Here is a 21494-nt window from a genome sequence, read left to right as displayed (position 1 = left end):
ATAATGCTGATGGGAAGAAGCAGTGAAACAGATCTTCTGATATATAACTGATGGCATTGTAAATAGGTACAGCCTTTTTTGGAAAGCATTTTGGCAGCATATTTCAAGAACCATAAAATGCTCATATTTTTTGACCTAGTTAATGCCACTTCTGGGAATCTTCTAAAGAAATAGTCTAATATGGAAAAAGCCGTAAGCACTAAAGTGATCACCACAGCCATGTTTGTAATAGAGCAACTGGAAGCAACCCTAAATGTTCATCAGTAAAGGAATGATTAAACACACCATGGTATATTTACTTAGGCAGCCAATAAAGATGAAATGTGATGCAACATAGACAAAGAAAACACAGTCATCTTGAGTTTTCAAAGCAGCACACAGCTGTATGTGCACTAAAATTATAGCTTTTACAAATATGAAAAAAGAATGACAGAAAAATGTCATTGGGTGATATTTTTCTTCTGTTTTTCAAGCTTTTAGTAATACATATTTATTCCTAATTTTAAGAATCAAGTCACATGATTACTTAATAAAAATGTTTTTGTGTATTTATCTCCTAACCCTCACTAGATTGTAAGCTGCTTGGTGATTGCCTGCAGCATGCTAAAAACATGCAAAGGGCACCATTGAATACAGGCAAACTTCAAGCACTTTTCAGGTGCTTCATTTACTGGTTGCAGGAACCTCGGCCAGTCACTGTCTCAGCTGCCTCATTTGACCCATGAAGTGAGCAGTGCAATTTGCAAAGCATGAGTAGAATCTGGAGTCAGGGAACCTTGCTGTATGTCTTTGGCTCTTAGACAAGTGGCTTAAACTTTGTAAAGCTCAGTTTCCTCATCCATAAAAATGAAGCTAGTGAGGTCAAGGTCTGGTGCTCCTTTAAATGCCTGAAAATGTTCCTTCCATTCATCTTTGGCCCTTATAAGGTGTTCCTTCACTTTCTTTATCCTCACATGATGAGAGCAAATATAGAGTCTTTCAGCTAACTTCTTTTACCTGACACCTTTTGAGCAGCAGCTTTTACACATCAATCTTCTGGTGTACCTTGTCTATAATTTAGGGTTAAGGATGAAAGAACAAAATCTTTTGTCATTCACTGTGGCTGGCAAGATTTTCAGTTTTGTTTTAATCTTTTTTTTTCTCCATTATAAAAATGTAGTAAATGGTCATTGTCACATTTGAAAAATACGAAAAGCTGCAAGGAAAAAATTATACCATAATCATTCTATCTAGAAGTAACCATTATATGTTTCATTTTATTTCTTTTTAATTTTTTCAATATTTTTATCTGCTTTTTAAAAAGGAGAAATATAGGAAAGCTCTTATTCGAATGTTTGTTATGTTTGGGGCAAGTTTAAAATGATGTTTTGTGTTTGTTTTGAAATAGTTTACCTTTAATTAGTAATTCTTATAAAAGGATAGACTAAGCCACCGGGAAGGAACCAGATGGAGAATGGGGGTAGGGATATCTCTATCTTAATTAGTAGGATAGTTTATTTCTATAATTCTGACACCTGTTAAAGAATGAACTTAGTAAAGTCTAATTACCCAAGTCATGCTTCCTGGAATTTTTTAGGACAATTACAATTTTAAATAACTTGTGATGTTTTCATTGCAAGTTATCTTGTACCATTTCTGATCATGTGTTGTGAGTTTTGGTTTGGAAAATACAATCATCATACATAAACTTGGAATAAAGAAAAAGCTTACAGAATAACCACAGATTCTTGGCTCTTGTCCTTTTCATTTTTAGAACATGCAGTTTAAAAAAAAAAAAAAATCAGTCCCTGTAATATCCTGTGGAGAAAAGGAGGAAATTTATCCAGTGTCAGAACCAACAGCAGCAAATACCTCGAAAAACAGCCTAAGCTACTGTGGCCATGTGGGGCCAGCATTGATGTCACATTACCCTGACTTGTGTTGGACTTGTACTTAAATCAGTAAGAGAGAATGCACTTGTTGAGGGATTGAGAGCCTTGATCCCTCCATTTTCTGGGCTTTGCTGTTGAAGGGAGGCTTCTACAGGATGACTTTAAAAATGGGGGGAAAGGTCTTTTCCTTCTTTCATTTCTTTTCTCCAGAGCAGCAATAGAATTATGAATGGTGACAGGGTACATCCCATATAAATAATTTGCAGTGTGGCAGATCTGTCATCCTCACTACATCGAAAAAGACATGAGAAATGTTCGAGGTCAGTGTATTGTCTTGCCTCATCACTCTCCTTTGAATATGCCACTGCGGCTTGTGCCCTTTTGACTTCTGAGGTCTGCTGCCACAGGCAAGAGACTCTTGATTGGTTGGGAGTAGGTGTCCCTCACTCCTGCTTAAGTATCTGCACATCAGGGAAGTCACTTGTCCTTTTGAGTCATTTCTTCTGACAAGGATGGGCCATAACTCCTTACTGATACTGCTTGTTAACCCTTCCCAATCACTTCCTCTTTGAGGAAATCACTTGACTTCTTTACAGGAGAACACCTAACTGAGGATACAGCTTAGAATTTAATTGACCTCTACAGCCTTAGGCAGTACTTAGGTGCTGTGGGGTAGTGGGGATTTGTAAGTGTAATGTGAGAAGGGGGCAGATAACTAAACCCTGTAAACCTTCTACTTGGAATAACTTTAGTCCCTCCAGAACTGTGCTTGCCTGAGATAGAACTTAGCATCCTGTGAAAAATTATGACCTGAGACTTTTGAACTGCTGAGGAAAGTGATATCCAGAGCTGGAAAAGGGAGGAAGCTCCATAGAATATTAGCTGAATTTACATGCTGTTCTTGTAAGAGAAGATGATCAGTTCTACTTAATTCACTATACTTTTTAAATTTTTTTCTATAGTTGATTATTGATAAGTGATTTTTTTTTTTCAGTATTGCCTGTCGGGGCACCCAACTTTACCGTGCAATGTACTCAAATTCAAATCAACTACCATTATGTTGGACTGTGGACTGGACATGACTTCCACTCTCAATTTCCTTCCTTTGCCACTTGTTCAAAGGTATGTGCTGCTGCATCTGAGACAAAATGAGCATTGGTTTGCTGAAAAATGATACTGATTAGCATAAAGATTACCAGTACCTTGTGTGTTGTCCTTAGTTTACTTTGTTCCCCTAAAAATGTTCTTCATCAGAATTATTTCCTTTGGCTGGGTTGATGGAAAGTGTTGTATCGATTTATTGATTGACTTCTTTATTATAACTTCTTCTGAGCGTCTGTAAATGTTCTTGCAACTGCTCCATGCAAGTAAGGTCATGTATATTTCATCTTTCTTGCTAATTCATATAAGAGCTGATAAATGGTCAACTGATGAGCCCAAGAATTGAATTTTAGAATAAATTAACTGCCTTTGCAGGGACTTGACATCATAGAACCGACATTTCTTTTTGATAGGTATCTATGTGTTTTTTTCATAATAGTCAGCTATAGAAATTATAGAATAATATATGCAGCCAAAGTCCTTGTCTTAAAGCAGATAGATTACCTGAAGCCTATAGTCACCACTGTTTACTCTTACTATGACTTTAAGAAATTGGTTTCCCAGCTTGCAGTTAATTGAAAACAGCAATTTATAAGAGAGTTGGGTAATTAACAGAAGCAAATACATTCCCAGTAACAAAAAGTGGTACATAGGAGAGACAGAAAATCTATCTAAAGCAGATTTAAGAGCTTAAAAGCATAGCAACCTGAGCAAACTATCTAATGTATTTCATTCATTCCTGAAGACATCACTATATGCAATGATTATTCATAATGATAACCTTCTAGAAAAAGTATAATTAAAACTCACCCTCTGGTTTTTTTTCTGAGATAAGGGATACAATAAGGGGACAGAGAGAATTCAGAGATAATTCCAGATTACATTTTATGCAAAGCTGATAAAATTCAAATATAATCACACCCAACACTTAGAAATACATTTATTATCCACAGATATTATCTATCTATATATATTTACAATTGTTTCAGAAACTGTAGGTATCACATATATTTCTGTAAAAAATGACTGACAAGTTATTTCTTACTAAAATAGCGTGATATTATTGTCTATGTGCCCTCCCTCCACCCCCACCCCCACCTCCCCAGATTACAGTGTTCATTTATTTGGTGTTTATCAGGAATCTGCACTGTGCTGGACCAAGGGATACAGACATGAATAAGACAACTTTATTTTCCTCATAGAGCTTATATTCTGTTGGGGAGAAAGTATTTTACAGTTGAAGATTTCATTATAGTTGTGTTAAGAGAATAACTATATATTTGAGATAATTACTAAAAAATAAAATATAAGGTACTAAAAGAGTTTCCAAAAGGGCTCCTATATGCTCTGTGAGATCATGAATTATCTTGGTGCTCAGTCCTGAATTGGGCAGACAATTCTGTCTGCATATTTTCCCTTTCTTATTCATTCTTGTCTTTACTTAATTCTGTATTCTCACAGCACTGATTCAGCATTGGAATCCCCTTATACTCTCTTCCCCTTATCATCGTTCTTCCATCAGAGAGAGGTTATACTTGTGGGATGATTGGCAGTCCATATGTAGTTCCTTATAAAGAGTATTTTCTGTTGCTTAGACCAGAAACCTTGGAGATACACTTGGCTAAAATAGTATCCCCAGTCCCTCCCTGGCCCTTCATCCTACTTGGCTTTTCTTCATAGCACTTATATGTACATACTTAGTCTATATATTAGCTATCTTTTCCACTAAAAGTTTTTTAAGGACAGGGATGCCTAAAATAGTTCATGGCATATATTAGCTACTCAGTAAAGATTTGTCATAAGAATGAATCCTTTTATCTTCTCTGAATCCAACCCTTCTTAAAGAGCGATTTTGCTATTAATTTTAATCTTTCTTTTTTTATCTTGAACCTCTCCATCTTGATTCAGTTCTTCCCATTTAATTATACTCAGTTACTAATTTAATATTTTTAAATTTTTTTAAGATTTTATTTATTTATTCATGAGAGACACACACAGAGTGGGGGGGGGGGGGCAAAGACACAGGCAGAGGGAGAAGCAGGCTCCACGAAGGAAACCTGATGTGGGACTCGATCCTGGGACTCCAAGATAATGCCCTGAGCCAAAGGCAGATGCTCAACCACTGAGCCACCCAGGCGTCCCAAATTTAATATTTTTAAAAAATGTTTTTAACCTTCTCTCAACTCTGCTTTCCCCTTCAGCATTACTAACTCCTCTCCACTCTATACTTTGCCCATACCACCTACCAGGACATTGCTTACTAGAGTCAAAAATGACTTCCATGTCACTAGATGCACATTTGTCCGTTCTCATTCCTATAATGCACATTTGTCCATTCTCTGGCCATCAGCTGGACCTTTCCTCCATGATAATGAGCTCCTCTGTTTTCCTCTTTTCTGACTTCCTCTTCTATCTATTCCGGAGATTCATCTTTTCTAACTTACAGTCACATATCAGAATTCTTCAATATCCAGTGCTTGGCCAGTAGAGTCTCCACCAAGGGAATTTCCTAAATGCTTAGGGCTTTGATAACCATCTAAACAATAACCTACAAATGTATATCTTTAGTTAATAATTCTCTTCTGAGTTCCAGATCCATATACCCGAAACAACTACTGAGGGTTTTTTTTTTATTCCTTGAATCTGGTTTGAAGTCGCTTCAAAACTCAGCATGCCTCAAACTGAGTCCATGAGCAAACTTGGTTCAGAAGAGGAGAGAAGACCTTCCCAGATCTGGTTTTCCTCTGCAGTACCCTATGTTAGTGATTGGCAAGCTGTTACAAAAGCAAGAAAACTGGGAGTTAACTTAGATATGCCACTCTTTCTCACTGCCTATATGCGAGTCTTTCATGAAGCCTTGTTATTTTTAACTTCTCAAACACTCTAGAATCCAGTCACTTCTCTTTAGTCCTGTTATAAGCATGACCATCTTTATAGGCATTACTGCCAGAGCCTCCTAGTCAGTTTCTTCAGTTCTAATCTTGCTCTCATCTGAATCCAGAGCCATTTTTGCATAACTTTTTATTTTGAAATCATTTTAGACTTATAGAAAAGTTGCAAGAATAGTACAAACAACTCCCAATTGCCCTTGTTAATATTTTATCATATGTGCTTTATCATTTTCTTTTGATATGTATGCATATAATTTTTTCTGATCCATTTGAAAGATACAGGATGCTCCTTTACTACCTAAATAGTTGAGGCCTATTTTCTAAGAAAAAAGAAATTATTTTATATAATCACAGTATAATAATCAAAATCAGTGAATCCAGATAATACACTGACACTGTGTTAGTGTCTAGGCTGTATACCTTTTTCATATTTCCCAAGTTATACCAATTCATATTTCACTCTAATACCTTTTATAGGAAAAAAAAAAAGAATAGCATTACTTGTCCAAGATCAGTCCAGATCACACATTGCATTTAGTTGTCCTGTCTTTAGTCTCCATTAATCTGGAAGAGTTTCATAGTCTGTCTTTATGACCTTGTCATTTTTAGGAGTATAGCCTAATTATTTTATATAGCATCTTTCAGTTTAGATTTGTCTGGTATCTCCTCATGATTAGATTGGGGTTATTTTGATAGGAATACCACACAAATGTGCTATATATTACCAGAATGCACATGGTGTCAATTTTCTTCAGAATCAACCTTTAGAAATATATATCTAATCTTGTCTCTCACCTCTTTAAAACCTTTCAGTGGTTTTCATTGGTCTTAGGATAAATACCAAGTTCATCTACCCCTCTAGTAGCTCACTTTTTATTTCCTTTCAGTTTCAAAGAAATCATGTATCCACATATTTTTCTTTCAGCCATAAAGATTCTTCTCTTCCTCCCCCATCTTGCCTTCCCTTAGCCTACTTCAGAAGAGCATTTATACCTCCAGTTTCTGTAGGAAGGACATAAAGATAGCATTCTGATTGGATGAGACAGAGAGGAGGGTAAGTGGGCCTCTTTGTGAAGTTTCACTTGAATAACGTTTTATATAAGATATCCATGCCAAAGGCTGGTCAGAATGACTGGAAGAGAGTATGGGCCTTGTAGCTGTCTTTCTCTATTCCCTCCAAACCCTGCCCTTTGACTCAGTTTCCCCTTTAATCTAGAACTGTCCAGATCTCAGTTCAGTCATTGTAGGCCCAGAGAATTCTTTTTTTCTTTTTTTTTTTTTAAGATTTTATTTATTTATTCATGATAGACATAGAAAGAGAGGGAGAAGCAGGCTCCATGCCGGGAGCCCGATGCAGGTCTCAATCCTGGGACTCCAGGATCGCGCCCTGGGCCAAAGGCAGGTGTTAAACCGCTGAGCCACCCAGGGATCCCCCCAGAGAATTCTTTTGATGCTGCCTTGACCACTTCCTCTTTAGAGAACTTTCTACTATATTGCATCATCATTTTTAGCATTTTGTACTCTTTTTGTATGATTACTTGATATGTCTGTCTTCCCTGCTTACTCAGAAGGACAGATATGTTTTATTCATGGTCATATCACCAGAACCTGCATACCTGACAAATAAAGATTCATTACTAAATGAGTGAAGATGAACACCTCATTCTTCTACAGTACTGTACCACATGTTAAGGCTGTTCTCTCCCTCTTCCCTCTTTATGGAAGCACCTCCTCCACTCTCACCTCCTAACTCGGAATAAAAGTTGTTAATAAGAGTTGTTATTTTATTATTGTTATTTTTTTTTAATAATAACAATACCCCACACTGTCAATCATGCCCTTTCTGTGTGAACCTATAACACCTCTAATTACCACTTCACCACTTCATAGTTTCATTTTGTTTTGTTTTTCTTAAAATTTATTCATGAAAGACAGAGAGAGGCAGAGACACAGGCAGAGGGAAAAGCAGGCTCCCTGGGAGGAACCTGATGTGGGATTCGATCTTGGATCCCAGGATCACGCCCTGAGCCGAACGCAGATGCTCAACCACTGAGCCACCCAGGCGTACTCCTTTCATAGTTTTTATTTTATTCCATTGTAATTGCTGTTTACCATCTCCTTGTATTAAAGTGTGCACTCCTAAAATTTAAGGATTATTTTGTGTACTGTCATATGCTTATACTTTGTATACTTTGCTCAAGAGTAAGCTCTTATTAATGTTTTTTGAATGAAGGAATGTGTATGCCTCTTACATTCTTTTCTGATTATAAAAGTAATACATTTCAAAGTAGAAAGTTAGAAAAATGAGGGCAGCCCCGGAGGCCCAGCGGTTTAGGGCCGCCTTCAGCCTGGGGTGTGATCCTGGAGACCCTGGATCGAGTCCCACATCAGATTCCCTACATGGAGCCTGCTTCTCCCTCTGCCTGTGTCTCTGCCTCTCTCTCTCTCTCTCTCTCTCTCTCTCTCTCTCTTTTTCTCTCTCTGTCTCTCATGAATAAATACATAAAATCTTAAAAAAAAAAGAGAAATGAAAAGTAAAAGAAAATGAATTGCATATCATGTTCATTCTACCTTTCACTTTTTTTTTAGGCAATAAATTACTTTTAAATGCCTTAGGTTATTTATATACTTACAGGAATATTTTACCTATTTTTTAAAAATAAATAGATGAAGGGGATTAAGAGGCATAGACTTCCAGTTATAAAGTAAATAAGTCACAGAGATGAAAAATACAGCATAAGGAATATAGTCATTAATATTGAAATAATGGATGGTGACATTTGGTGACTACAGTTATCATGGTAAGCATTTAGTAATGTATAGAATTGTTGAATCAATAAATACTAAAATGGCAGATCTTGTATACATGTTTTTTCTTGACTATAATATTTTTAATGGCATTTTTTCTAAAAAATTGTTGAATGGAAGATGCAAAGATATTTCATCTATAATCATAATTTTTCTCCCATATTTTATTAAAGTAAATTTCTGTGGAGACTTCTGTCTCCTTGTTTTACAAAATTTACACAGTCGGGCACCTGGATAGCTCAGTCAGTTGTGTCTGACTCCTGATTTTGGCTCAGGTTATGATCTCAGAGTAGTGAGATCAGGCTCCATGTCAGCTCCACCCTGGGTGTGGAGCCTGCTTAAGATTCTCTCTCCTTTTTCATCTGCCTCTCAATCCCCCACCCCACCCCCCATGCACACAAATGCTAGCTCTCTCTAAATTTTTTTTTAAAAATTAAAAAAATAATTACACAGGAAAATTGTGTGATCATTAAGAGCAATATAATAAATCCCGTCCCCTTTGGTAGCTTAAAGTGTACTGACTGATTTAGTCATTAAATGAGTAAAACTCAGTAACCAAATATTTTTATCTCTGTAGTCAGCATCCCTTTGCCATTTGGTGACACATTTCTGTGGCCATCATCTTTGATACTGTTGTTATGACATGGTTATTGCTTTTCCTTGAGCAATCAGTTCCATCTACTGGCAATTTCTCAAATCCAGAATAACTACAGGTGTTTTATAGAAGGCTTTGATGTTATTAAAAAATAGTTTAACAAGAGTTAAAACTACAGCTTCTGGGGGGCTCCTGGCTGGCTCAGGTGGAGGACCAATGTGACTCTTGATCTCAGGGTTGTAAGTTTAAGCTCCACACTGGGTGTAGAGATTACTTAAAAATAGAATCTTAGGGGGAAAAAAAAAAAAGAAACCTACAGCATCTGAACATTTTACTTTAAAAAGAATTGTCGGGATCCCTGGGTGGCGCAGCGGTTTGGCGCCTGCCTTTGGCCCGGGGCGCGATCCTGGAGACCCGGGATCGAATCCCACGTCGGGCTCCCGGTGCATGGAGCCTGCTTCTCCCTCTGCCTGTGTCTCTGCCTCTCTCTCTCTCTCTCTCTCTCTCTCTCTCGCTCTGTGTGACTATCATAAATGAATAAAAAAATTAAAAAAATAAATAAATAAAAAGAATTGTCTGATAAGCAGTGAGGACATGTGAAGACTGCTGAATCATTCATCTATAATTTGAAGGCTGATTCGTGTGTGGGGAACAGACAATGCATGTCCTGTGATCCAGTTCTCTTTACAAAGGAAAGTGGATATTTACAACCTTTCTTTAGAGAGTTAGCGGGCATGAGATGAAAACGGTATTCCCTTTGTTTTGTCATTATACTTTCATCTGAGTGCTTCGTTTTTAGATCTGATCTGACAGTAAATACATTTTTCAAGAAGTCTAGAAGTGAAGACACACATGTAACCATGAAATGAGATGGAAATTAAACCATTAATGATAGAATATTTTTCTGAGAGGTTAGAGCAGAGAACTTCCACAGTTTTAAAAAACAAGCTTATCAGGTATATTTTATACAAACCAAATTTATTCTGCTACTAGTAATTTTCATTCCTAAGTATGAAATCCAAAATTCTCACTTTTTGATAAATAAAAGCAAAATGTTAACAGAGAATAGGGAAAGGTATGTGACTTCATTATCCTTACATTCTTAGAACTTTTCTGTAAATTTGAAATTATGTCAGAATTAAAAGTTATCCCTCAAATTCTTATTTTTTTCTAAAATTAGATAGATGTATATTTTACTTGGGTTTTTAACCTTTTCTAAAAGACTGGAAAATATTCACAATATTTGTGTTTCTATTTGACTTTCATACCCTAATTACAAAGTCTGAACTTGATAAAACTATTTTGGCAAGAAGATGAGGGACTGTATATTAATTTGATTTCTGATTATGGAGTCTTTTAGTCCCACACCATTATTTTGCCCTTAATTTTTTACTTTAGAGACTAATTTTGTGATGAACTGCTAACATCCTGTCGCCATCCAACTTGTACTACTGATGTGCTTTCTTCACATAACACCTTGGTCATTAAGTTTTTCTTTTCATCAGCATTTCTCCCTAAGTTATTTGCATTTTCAGCCTTCAGCATAATTCTTCTAGTCAACTAACAGCATACACTCAAATTCTGAGATTACCAGAAGTAAATGATATCTGAATCTAGATTTCTTAAATGTAACATGTACTTGAAATCAGCCTCACTATCTAGAAAGTATTCACCTACTATATGCTGTCGTTTTGTAATACTTAGGAAAACTAGGTTCATTTTCCAGAATTGGAAACCCAAGCCACAGGTGAGAAGTGACTAATCCATTTATAAACAGTGAATCTGGAATGTGGACTTGACTGAAATTCAGGTATTTTTATTTGCAGTGAATTCAGGCTGATAGGCAGCTGAGTGTTCTTGTCAGAGCACCTGACTCCTTGAGTCTGTTTTCTCATCCACAATATGATGATCCCATTCAGCTCTCCCCTCAGGCTTCTTGTCAAGCACAAGCAAGGTGAAGTCATGGGCAGTCACTGGAAAACTATAAAATGTTCTAGTGTCTCATCTTTCTTCTTTCCCTTTATTATTCTGCATAGGAGTCTTTCATCTTCCCAGTTTAGCGCTAAACTATTTGGCTTTTTAATGTTCTGTTGCCACATAATTCTTAAGCTTGTTACAACATGGTTATTTTTCATCTTTTCTATTAGTATTTTGTGTGGACATTGCTGCCAGTAATTTGAAACTGTTTTTAACTTTATGGAGACGATACAGTCACCATGAAATCACTGAGGACTATAATCTACTTAGGATAATTTAATCTTTTGTTTTGCAGTCCCAGGCTGTCTAATCTTCCTGGCTGGTCCCTAAAGGATGGAAATGCTCTTTTGGACAAGGTAATGATAACCGAGGCATATCTACACCCAGTGGAAAGCCATCTTGTGATACCAGAGCCACCCCTATTGTAATGTGACTGGTGGGCTCATTTTTTCCCCCTGTGTATTCTCTGAAAAATCCTGAGATCCATGTGTAGGGTCTTCTATTTCTTTAGAAATAATCTAAACTTGGCGATTATTGTTTTTTAAGAGCCTTTTAGGGAATCTCAGTGTTCAGATTCAGGTCCAATTTGCTTGTGTGTAAAAATCTAAGAACTTCTGCTGCAAATACATTTTATCACCACAGAAAGAAAACTATTATTTTTAGAAATGCGATGAGAGTTTCAAAGGTAATGCCTATAGAGAGTTCCATCCGGTTCGTTCTATTTTCAGGCTGTACTAACTCCATGACTGGAAGGAGTAAAATTTTTTTAAAAAAAACTTTAAAATCCTCAAGTATGTGAGTTTTAAACTGCTTCTGTCGGCAGTTAGGTAAGGTAGGGCTTTGAACAAAGTTTGCTTCTTACTCTTTGGGTGAGGAGAGGCCATGGAAGGTTTTAAGAAGGCAGTATCATTGTCTGATCAGATCACTCTGGCTGCCATGTAAAGAACAGACTACGAAGCCAGTGTTTAACTTCCCAGGCAGTGTGTTCTTTTGGTGGGGGGGGGGGGGGGGGTATGTTCTTGGGTAAATTGTAAAAAAGGGTCTTCTCAACTATGAACTATGATCTTATTCCAGCCTTTCCTGGTAACCTAGAATGGGCAGCCTTATGTAGGTCATAAAAAAATGGTACAGTTCTAGGAATTTAGGGTTTGGGGTTCTGTTATGACTTTAATCACTGACTACACCTACAGTAAATGACAACTTTTTTCTTTGAGGCTATTAAGTTTTTGACATTAGATTATCTTCACCATAATAATTCCTTCCTCAGATCAGTTTTTAGGCAGTCAATTTATAAATGAGAGACCAGGGATCCCTGGGTGGCGCAGCGGTTTGGCGCCTGCCTTTGGCCCAGGGCGCGATCCTGGAGACCCGGGATCAAGTCCCACGTCAGGCTCCCGGTGCATGGAGCCTGCTTCTCCCTCTGCCTGTGTCTCTGCCTCTCTCTCTCTCTGTGTGACTATCATAAATAAATAAAAAAAATAAATAAATAAATAAATAAAAAATTTATAAATGAGAGACCAAAGATACAAAAAATGTTAAAACTGTAATCTAATCATATTTTCTACTAAAAAAATCCAAAGTAAAAGATGGTTAAAAACTGTAAAGCTCATCCATGCCACTCTTCGTCCTCTAAATCATTCTTCCTCTCTCAAATTTCACAATTTTTTTTAAGTTTTATTTATTTATTCATCAGAGAGAGAGAAAGGCAGAGACACAGGCAGAGGGAGCAGCAGGCTCCATGCAGGGAGCCTGATGTGGGACTCAATCCTGGGTCTTCCTGGGTCCCCAGGATCACACCCTGGGCTGAAGGCAGCGCTAAACCACTGAGCCACCTGGGCTGCCCACAAATTTCACAATTGAAAGACTGAATAAATTTGATTCTTAAAAAGAATAATCTGTGTAAGGCATTTTCTTCTTGTAGTAGGTATTGTTAAAGAAAGGGTGGTATTTTTATAGAATTAATTTCTATAACTGCACCCCAACCTCCAGTGCAGGCCAAATGCATATTTTGAAACCAGATTTCCCTTATAGTTAACTGTAAAATTATGTGACATTCAGGGACCTGTGCACCTGATTTCAGCCTGACTCTCCTGCTGGCTATAAATCATTGTTCCCTGAGAAAGGCTTGGAAGCATCCCATTACCAGTACATTGTGAGCGAAAATGACTTGCATGTGTATGTGGGAGCATTTCATTACAAGGGAGTGGTGAATAAAATACAGGGACACTGTGAGTGCACGGAATGGCAAATACGCTTTTCCAGGCCACGAAAGAGGAGAGCCTCTGAGGAGGCTTTGTCATGTGAGGTGGACATGCTCCGATGTGTAACATTATGAGGAAGAAGATTACACAGCCAATTTAAGACCAGGCAGGACTTTGAAATTTCCCATGATTTGTCTTTAATCATATTTAGCCTCATCCTAAGGGAGTTGGAAGTCTTCTCTCATTAAACATAATTGCTCATTTGTTTTTAGCTAACAGGTACACTATAATTAAGAACTGTTTCAGTCCGTTTTTGGCTCCATCTTTCACTGTTTAAACAGTAATTCTGTAAAGAGAGGAGCCAGTTTACAGTGGAAGGCAAGGGGAGGAAATCTTCTGTCAAGGTTCTGATATGAGACTTGTAAAATTCAAACGGAAAATAACACATAGTTAATACCCTAATTTCAGATAAAGATTGAGAGTAAAACCATTCAGACTCTAATGTATAAAGACACATATATGACTATATAGAAAGGCATGTTCAGTGATGAATGAAAACATGATGGAACAAAATTCCAACAGTATTTCTCTTTTTCTGGAAAGAGCAAACTATCAGCCAAACACTGATTTTCACTCATATCCTTATAAAATCATAGAAAATGTTAACCTTGATGAACCAAAAAAATCCTCCATGGATTTCAGTTTAAAGTAGGAGTGAGGGAAGACAGCAACTCTAGTTGCATGTGTATCAGCTGACAGCTGATTCTAGTGGCCTCGGGAGGCATTGTAGCAGACCCTGTTGGTGGCCCACTCATGCCTCTTCCCTGTGCTATTCTCTCATAATTTCAGCTGCCAGTCAGTATGTCTACCAATCTGCCAGAGAGCTTTTTCCGTGAAGCTGCACAAAATGCAGAAGTTGCCATGTAAATATCCCAGATCCTTTGCCTTTGGGGAGTGTGACTCCAAGGTGTATGTTCTACACCACTTCTTAGAGTTCCTGTGGGAGTAAGTTCCAGCTGCCCACAGTGGTGTGTAGTTCAGTAACATATCCATTGTCTGCTCCTGTCCTTTCCCTTAATCACTCACATATCCTGCTCTTTTCTCAGCGCTTCCAGATCAGCTTGCACTCACCCTTTTCTTGACATCTGTTGTTGAGGAAATCCAAACTAAGGCATATTAAATATGGTAGGTCATGAGCAGAGTGGGGAGTTGTAGTTTATTTTTTTTTCTATGTAAGTATACTTTTTTCTTTTGAATGAAGACATTTGGTATATAGCCCTGAATAAATTGTATGCTCTGCAAAGACAAAGATTATGTTCATGGAGGTGATGGTGGTGGTGATGGTTTAATCCCTACCCTCTACTCTTCTTCTCTGTCCTTGCCTACCCCTTACCCCTCAACCCTTGGTAGGAGGAGAAAGAGGCTGTAAGTCATTTGTCTAGGACCAGAACTCCTAAGCTGATCGCATCATAAAATCACTAGATTTGCTTATTATAAATATAGGTTGCATGCCTCATCCCCAGACTTCTGATCCCTTGGATCTTAGATGGGACTCAGGTATCTTTACTTCCATGAGTATTACCAGATCATTCTGATTTTGCTGTACAGGCTACATGACTATTACTTGGAAAGCACTGCATCATGAGTTAGAAAGTAGCATATGTCCACACCTGCCTTGAAGAGGCAACAAGAAATGTACAAATTCTAAGTTAGCCACCAAACACTTTTTATCCTGAATAAGACACTTAGCCTCCCTGGGCCTAAATAGGAAAAACAGTTGGCCTGAATAACCTTCCAGCTGCCCTCTAACTCTTTGGCGATCTGTGATTCTTCATGGAAAGCTTGGTTTGGGGATAAAGTTTCTTTGGTGCTGTATCTGTTGGATATCTCTTCCTAGAATTTTTTTCCTTTTTGTTCCTTTTAGGAGCTAAAAGAGTGCTCAGGTCATGTATTTGTGGATTCTGTGCCTGAATTCTGCCTACCAGAGGTAAGATGAAAGTGATTCTTACTGTAGAAACAAAGCATATCTCTCAAATGAAGTCAAGAAATAATTTTAAGGGGCTTAGCTTTGTTTTCAATTTGAAATGAATCTATTATTCCAGGCACATTATTATGCAGCTAAAATATAATCATTTAGGAGCTTTTTATTTTTTTCTTTTTTTAGGAGATTTTTATATTATCTGTAAGAAATTTAACTCTGCTTTTTTGTATTCCTTGTTCTTTCTGTAATCGCCACCGATACTTTGTACCAGGGCATAGTTTTGAGCAAGGTTTAGAAATAACTCAAGCCTCTCAGTTTTGTAATTACATGCCGGTGTCTTAGATTAGCCATACCTTTTGTAGTCCTGCTTACAGTGTGTATTTGGGAATTGCTGTTAGTTCAGCCAATATAGTAAAATGTAAAAATTCTTGCTGACTTGAAATATCATATCAAATATTGCTTAAAATTCACAGATTCTGAATTGAGCCACAAGTACCTATTGCTTACATATTATTATCACAGTGAGATTGTTATAAGAGTTTGGGGCCAGTTTTACATTTTAAAGGAAGTGAAGATCAATTTCCATTCATTTTAAAGACAGCTAATCCCTCAACAATGCTGGTCTCTAGAGTGGTGAGATGGATTCTCAACAGACAGTATACGGAGACCAGTAGTTAGCAAGTCCCAGGTTCCTGAAGAAATCAACGAGAGGCTACCATTCTATTTTTTCCATGCACCTAGTGGATTATAGTGCCTATAGGAGATACTTTCACAGTTCAGTGCCAAAAGAAAATTTGGAGTACTGTTTCCCTTATTTTTGTACTCTCTTCCTGCCTCTCTTTCCATTTCAACACTTTCTTTGATACTCTGTAGATAAACTTTTCTTCTTTGAAGTATGTGTATGTGCCCTTTTGGGATAGTGGAGTGAAAGAGAAGAAGAAAGACAAAGCAAGGTATGGTAATTGAAGATGGCAGATAAGGGAAAAAGTTTGAGATAAAGTAATAAGAATAAGGGTGAAGCTAAAGAGTTACCAAGAATCCTGGTCTCTTCCTAACTGCTATTGAAATCTTTTGTCACCTTTATCTGTCATTTAGGAATTGGTGGGACAGGTCCCCATCTGTTCAAAGATTCCTAATTTCAAGTGCTACATTTATTTTTGGTACGGTACTGACTGCTGCAACCTTCAGTTCGTGGACAACAATGTAGAATTTATGAATTGATGTTCTGATGACTTTCTGACCTGCTCTGTAAAGTACTAAACTATTAGAAATTGGAATTAAACAATTATCATTTCACAGTTCATCTTTTGCTGGGCTAAAGGATTATTGATCTATTGAGGCTTCTAGAGCTATATATATAAGGGTTTTCAACTCGTAATGTCTTGTAGTTTGTATCAAGTTAGTAATAGTCACTATTTTAAGGTATAGGTAGGGCATTGTATGCTTCGGAGAAAATAAGAGAGTCACAGAATCAGGAGAGAAGTACTTACTTCAGTCTTCACAGACTTGAAGGTGAGCCAGGCAGACCTACTTCCAGTCTTCATGGAATTTATAATCTAGTACAACTACCTTAAACATTTTTGTATGCCTCAAAGTTCACACTGTAGACTGAGTATAAGGTCTAGGGCAGTATAGTAAGCAGCCAGTAAATTATGAGTGTTTGACCCAGTTTATGATCTATAGAACCCAAGTGTCTATATACAAGTTGAAAATTAAAATAATCCTCATTGGATTTCATCAAGTGAAAGAATGTAAGCAAATATATAAATGTGAGTATATAAACATGGTTTGGATGTTAAATTTATTTCTCAGAAGAAAAATGTTTATGTAGGCACTCTTGATATATATACAGAGTGTATATATATATTTTTTTCTTCCAGCTGTCCTCACCAGATTTTTCATCATTCTAGACTCTGTGGGCTGATTCTTATATATTAAAGAGAAATTTCAAACTCACCCAGTTTCTAAATGCAAGAGGGAGAGTGGAGATGCTTTTGAGCTTTCTTGTTGCTTCAACTGTTATTCCCTTGTTATCTTCCAGATCTGTCACTCTGTAATTATGTCTTAATTTTCTTATTTGTTTAGAAATGGTTCTAGAGAGATAGTAGGGAACAGAACTAGTGAAATGTTACATGACCCCTCATTATGAGGGTATTGTCTTGGAAGTGTACGGCATACAACATGGAGTTAAGGGTGGTATAAATTAACTATAGCTATCATTAGGCATTTTATTCACACAGATTGCCATTGCCCTAGCAATGGGTAGCTTCTGACCTCTAATCTACATGCTGTCTTCAGGAGCTGATTATGTCTTGGTGGCTTTTTTAAATTAACTTATTTTTCATGTAAAATCATTCAACTAGAAAATACCGACAGCCAAAATGGCGCATCATCTCTATTATTTGCAAAGATGTCATGAACATCTTTGTTACTTTTTCTCTGTGGGAGACATATTAGTTCAATAACCCATTCTCCTAACTAAAACACTTCCTTGACTTACCCCATATTGCCCTTAGTACTCCATATAGTTTCTAGAGGGAACTTCAGTGACTAAGATGATGTCTCTGAACCATAGCAACTCACTTTTTCCTATGGAAGGTGCCAGTCATAATGTTGCATTCCTCCAAAGACAGTGCACCAAGGCTTGCTTTGCACTGGCTACCACCACTGGGAGGGGACAGAGATGAGTCACACAAGATTCTTAACCTCAGAGACATTTAATACTGTCCAAGTGGTACTTTGAGGAGCTGTTGGGCAGAATGCTAACTGTCATAAGAGGGACATCCATAAAGTGTCTTGGCAGTTCTGAGGAAGAAATGTTTGTTTCATCTGGGCAAATCAGGAAGGCTTAATGGAAGAAGAGAATTGAGCCTTAAAAGACAGGTAGGACTTAAATATATGGGAAAAACAGTTCCTTCTACTAAAAAGGTTTTCATAAAATTTACTAAACAGTGGCATTTTCCTCTTTCACGTGATCCTAACAATGGAGTAAAAGGTAAATTTGAGTTTAAGCCTAGGGCAGAATATGAGAAAATTTCCTTTTGTGATTCTGCCACTAAATTTTTTTTGTTCTACATCCAGCACTGTTCAAAAGTTACCTTAAAAAAAAAAAAAAAAAAGTTTCCTCCTGCATTTGACTTGCATGCATTTCCTCTGCATGCTGCTCTCTCTGTTGCCAATAAACCAGTAGCCGTGGTGCATTATATTCTGGTTCCCCTCACAGCTTCTGTTGTGTTCTCTCTGCTTCATGGTAACTGGTTGCATTTGCCAGGCAGCAGCTGCTGAAGTGTTCTGTTGTCATTTACCCTCATATGTCAAACTCAGAACTCTATTTTAGTAAAATCAGAGTGCTGCTGGTGCACTGGCTGCATTCTCGTTCTTAGCCATCCTGTCATGCTACTTAATGTCAGTATTAGGAAATATCCTAAAATGAGAGAATAGAAGTGTTGCAGGAAAGGCATCATTATTCTGTAGTACAAAAACGACTTCTCTGCATTCTGACAGCATCATTTTTCAGTCACATCACGTTGATCTATGTGCCCTGAACAGATATGTATCATTCCCTCCCCTTTCTTTTCAGACCGAGCTAATAGATCTGTCTACAGTAGATGTGATCCTCATCTCTAACTACCACTGCATGATGGCACTGCCCTACATCACTGAGCACACCGGTTTCACAGGCACAGTGTATGCCACAGAACCCACCGTTCAGATTGGCAGGTGAGAGTGTATATCCGTATCCTAAGAGAAAGTACTCCTTTCTGTGGTGACTGTGTAATGGAGTGTTGTGCCAGGAGGGATTGGTGTCTCCTTCTGAGCAGCTAACCCAAAGAATTGGCATGAATAGACAACTCTGTAAATAAAACAAGTATTCGTTGAAATTGCCTGGAGATTAATGCAGTGAGTTGTCTTAGTCTTTTTTTTTTTTTTTTCTGTTTTTGAAACAAAGACTAGAGGAAGGTGTTCACCAAGACAGATCCTCTGTGCAGATGATACTAATTAGGGGAGGTAACGTTTGAGTTAAGACACCACAGAGTTGCAATGCAAAGAGCTTCAGGAGAAAGGAGTGTAGCACATTTAAGAAAAGAAGAAATTTTATTACTTTGTTTTCAGAATTTTCCCCCTTTATGATTTAATGCAGACTATAAATGGAGATAGCTTGTAGAAAATAGGATAAGTAGTTAAGTTGACTGTACTTTTGACAGAGTGTGACTCAGAACTCTAAGGAGTAAAAGGAGCCTTCCTTTGACTCTGAGAATGCTCTGCCATTTCTCTCTCTGCATTCCCCCAAGCTTTCATGACACAGGTATTTGCTTCAAGTACCCATAACATCATTCAGTGAGAGAAGTTATGTGAAGAAAATCACCTACCCCAGAAAAAAAAGTTGAAGCAAACTAACAAGTATGGTGTCAGGTGAAGCTATCAAGATTCAAAATATGAGATCAAGATGTTGATATGGACTCTTAGCTTTGGGTTCTCATGTCTTGCAGAAGTATAACAAGATGGGATTACCGTAGGTGAAACAAAGTATGTCCTCATTTTTGTGTCAGCTCACATGAAAGAACATGTAATGTGTACAGAGAAACATAGGGATCTGAGGAAGAGACATTATAGGGAAGTAAAACACAAGTGATGGATCAGTTGCAATGAGGATAAGCTGAAAACATTAGACTCTAGTCTGAAAAAGTTAAAGCATGAGGAAGGACACACCAGACCGTTCTTCATAGAGCTACAGTCGGAACGATAAGGCGCCTAGGTCCCAGATCTTTGAGTGCTGGAACTAATGCTGCTCTCTCAAGATGAAAGGAGGAGATGGGATTAGGAATAAATAAATCAGTGGAAATGAAATGAAGTTATTCAACATTCAAATGCTCGTAAATTGATGGCTTGCTATATCTATATGTTGATTGGGAGAAGATTTAAGTTAATATGGATCATCTATACTGGATTCTGAAAGGGGATTCAAGATGTTGAAAATCTGTTTCTTGCTTTTTGGTCATCTTCTGGCCATCCAGGATTCTAACAGTTCTCTGTGCCATGTATTCCTCAGAGTACATGCATCATTGATCCTCTCAAGTGAAGCATTTCTTAGGTTCCCTCAGTTGTGATTCCATTAGAGTCCATCTTGTGATCTGCACAAAGAGCCGGTCCTTTCAGGTCCTTGAGTTAGGCTTTTAGTATGAATCCTTAGAGTATTCTTCCACCTGGAATTTTGTAAATTCCTAAAATGTATTTTCCAGTTTAAAATGTCCATGTAACATTGCCATAAAAAAAACAGCCCTATCTATCCGTGCTGCCACCAAAATCAGGTACTTCACTGTCATATGACTTTTCCTCCCTTAGTATTTTTATTTCTCTAAAGGCACAGGTCTTAAGAGTAGGAGTTCAAGCACAGGCTTGTATATTTCAGTGTTCAAAGATAAGATACACGCCAGGCTTGTTTTAAAGTTGAATTAACTCATTTATGTTCTAAATGTTTAACATGGAAGTTTAATGAGATGGTTGGGGTTTTGTTCAGTTTTATGTAAAACAGTATCCAAGTTTATATGCAACAGAGAGAAAGATGATTGAGGCAGCCGGGAAAGGCAGACAAGCCCATTTGTCTTGGCTACAATGTAGAGTGTATGTTTTTCCCATTCTTTTATGACTGTTCACCACTTTTTTCTTTAAACTCAGGCTTCTCATGGAAGAGCTGGTGAATTTCATCGAAAGAGTGCCCAAGGCTCAGTCTGCCTCCTTGTGGAAGAACAAGGATATTCAGCGGTGAGCAGTAGGCCTATTTCCCTTGACAGTCAACCCTTAGGCTTTGCAAAACGGTCTCATTTGTTCTCTCATGTTATGCTTTCACATTGGTACTATTAGCACCAGAGGTTCACTTTTCCCTATTTTAGGGGAGAGCTATGTTTGATTCAACCAGCATATTATGAGAGGCAACTGTGCCATGTCTGAGGTATTGTGCTGGGTCTGAGAATTTTTAAAAACTAGTGAAACAATTGGCACTGTCTTTGAGGTACTCAGGGGTTGATGGGAAATCAGACCATTAATGGGTAAATTATAGTCTTAGATGGC

At 37.6% G+C, this 21494-nt stretch overlaps 1 protein-coding gene across 1 annotated transcript in view; it reads left to right on the top strand.

The window, feature by feature from the left end:
- INTS9 (integrator complex subunit 9) overlaps positions 1-21494 on the top strand; it is a 102633-nt gene that overhangs the window by 31619 nt on the left and 49520 nt on the right. The window contains exons 2-6 of the mRNA XM_055299992.1: positions 2866-2993; positions 11539-11599; positions 15369-15431; positions 19006-19145; positions 21102-21188. Coding sequence (XP_055155967.1) covers positions 2866-2993; positions 11539-11599; positions 15369-15431; positions 19006-19145; positions 21102-21188 — 479 coding nt within the window. The remainder of the gene's footprint in view (positions 1-2865; positions 2994-11538; positions 11600-15368; positions 15432-19005; positions 19146-21101; positions 21189-21494) is intronic.

This window comes from Nyctereutes procyonoides, unplaced genomic scaffold (assembly GCF_905146905.1).
Source record: "Nyctereutes procyonoides isolate TBG_1078 unplaced genomic scaffold, NYPRO_anot_genome, whole genome shotgun sequence".
In the NCBI taxonomy this organism is placed as follows: Eukaryota; Metazoa; Chordata; class Mammalia; order Carnivora; family Canidae; genus Nyctereutes; species Nyctereutes procyonoides.
Note: the sequence above shows the minus strand (reverse complement) of the source record. Positions and strands in the feature narration are given on the sequence as shown.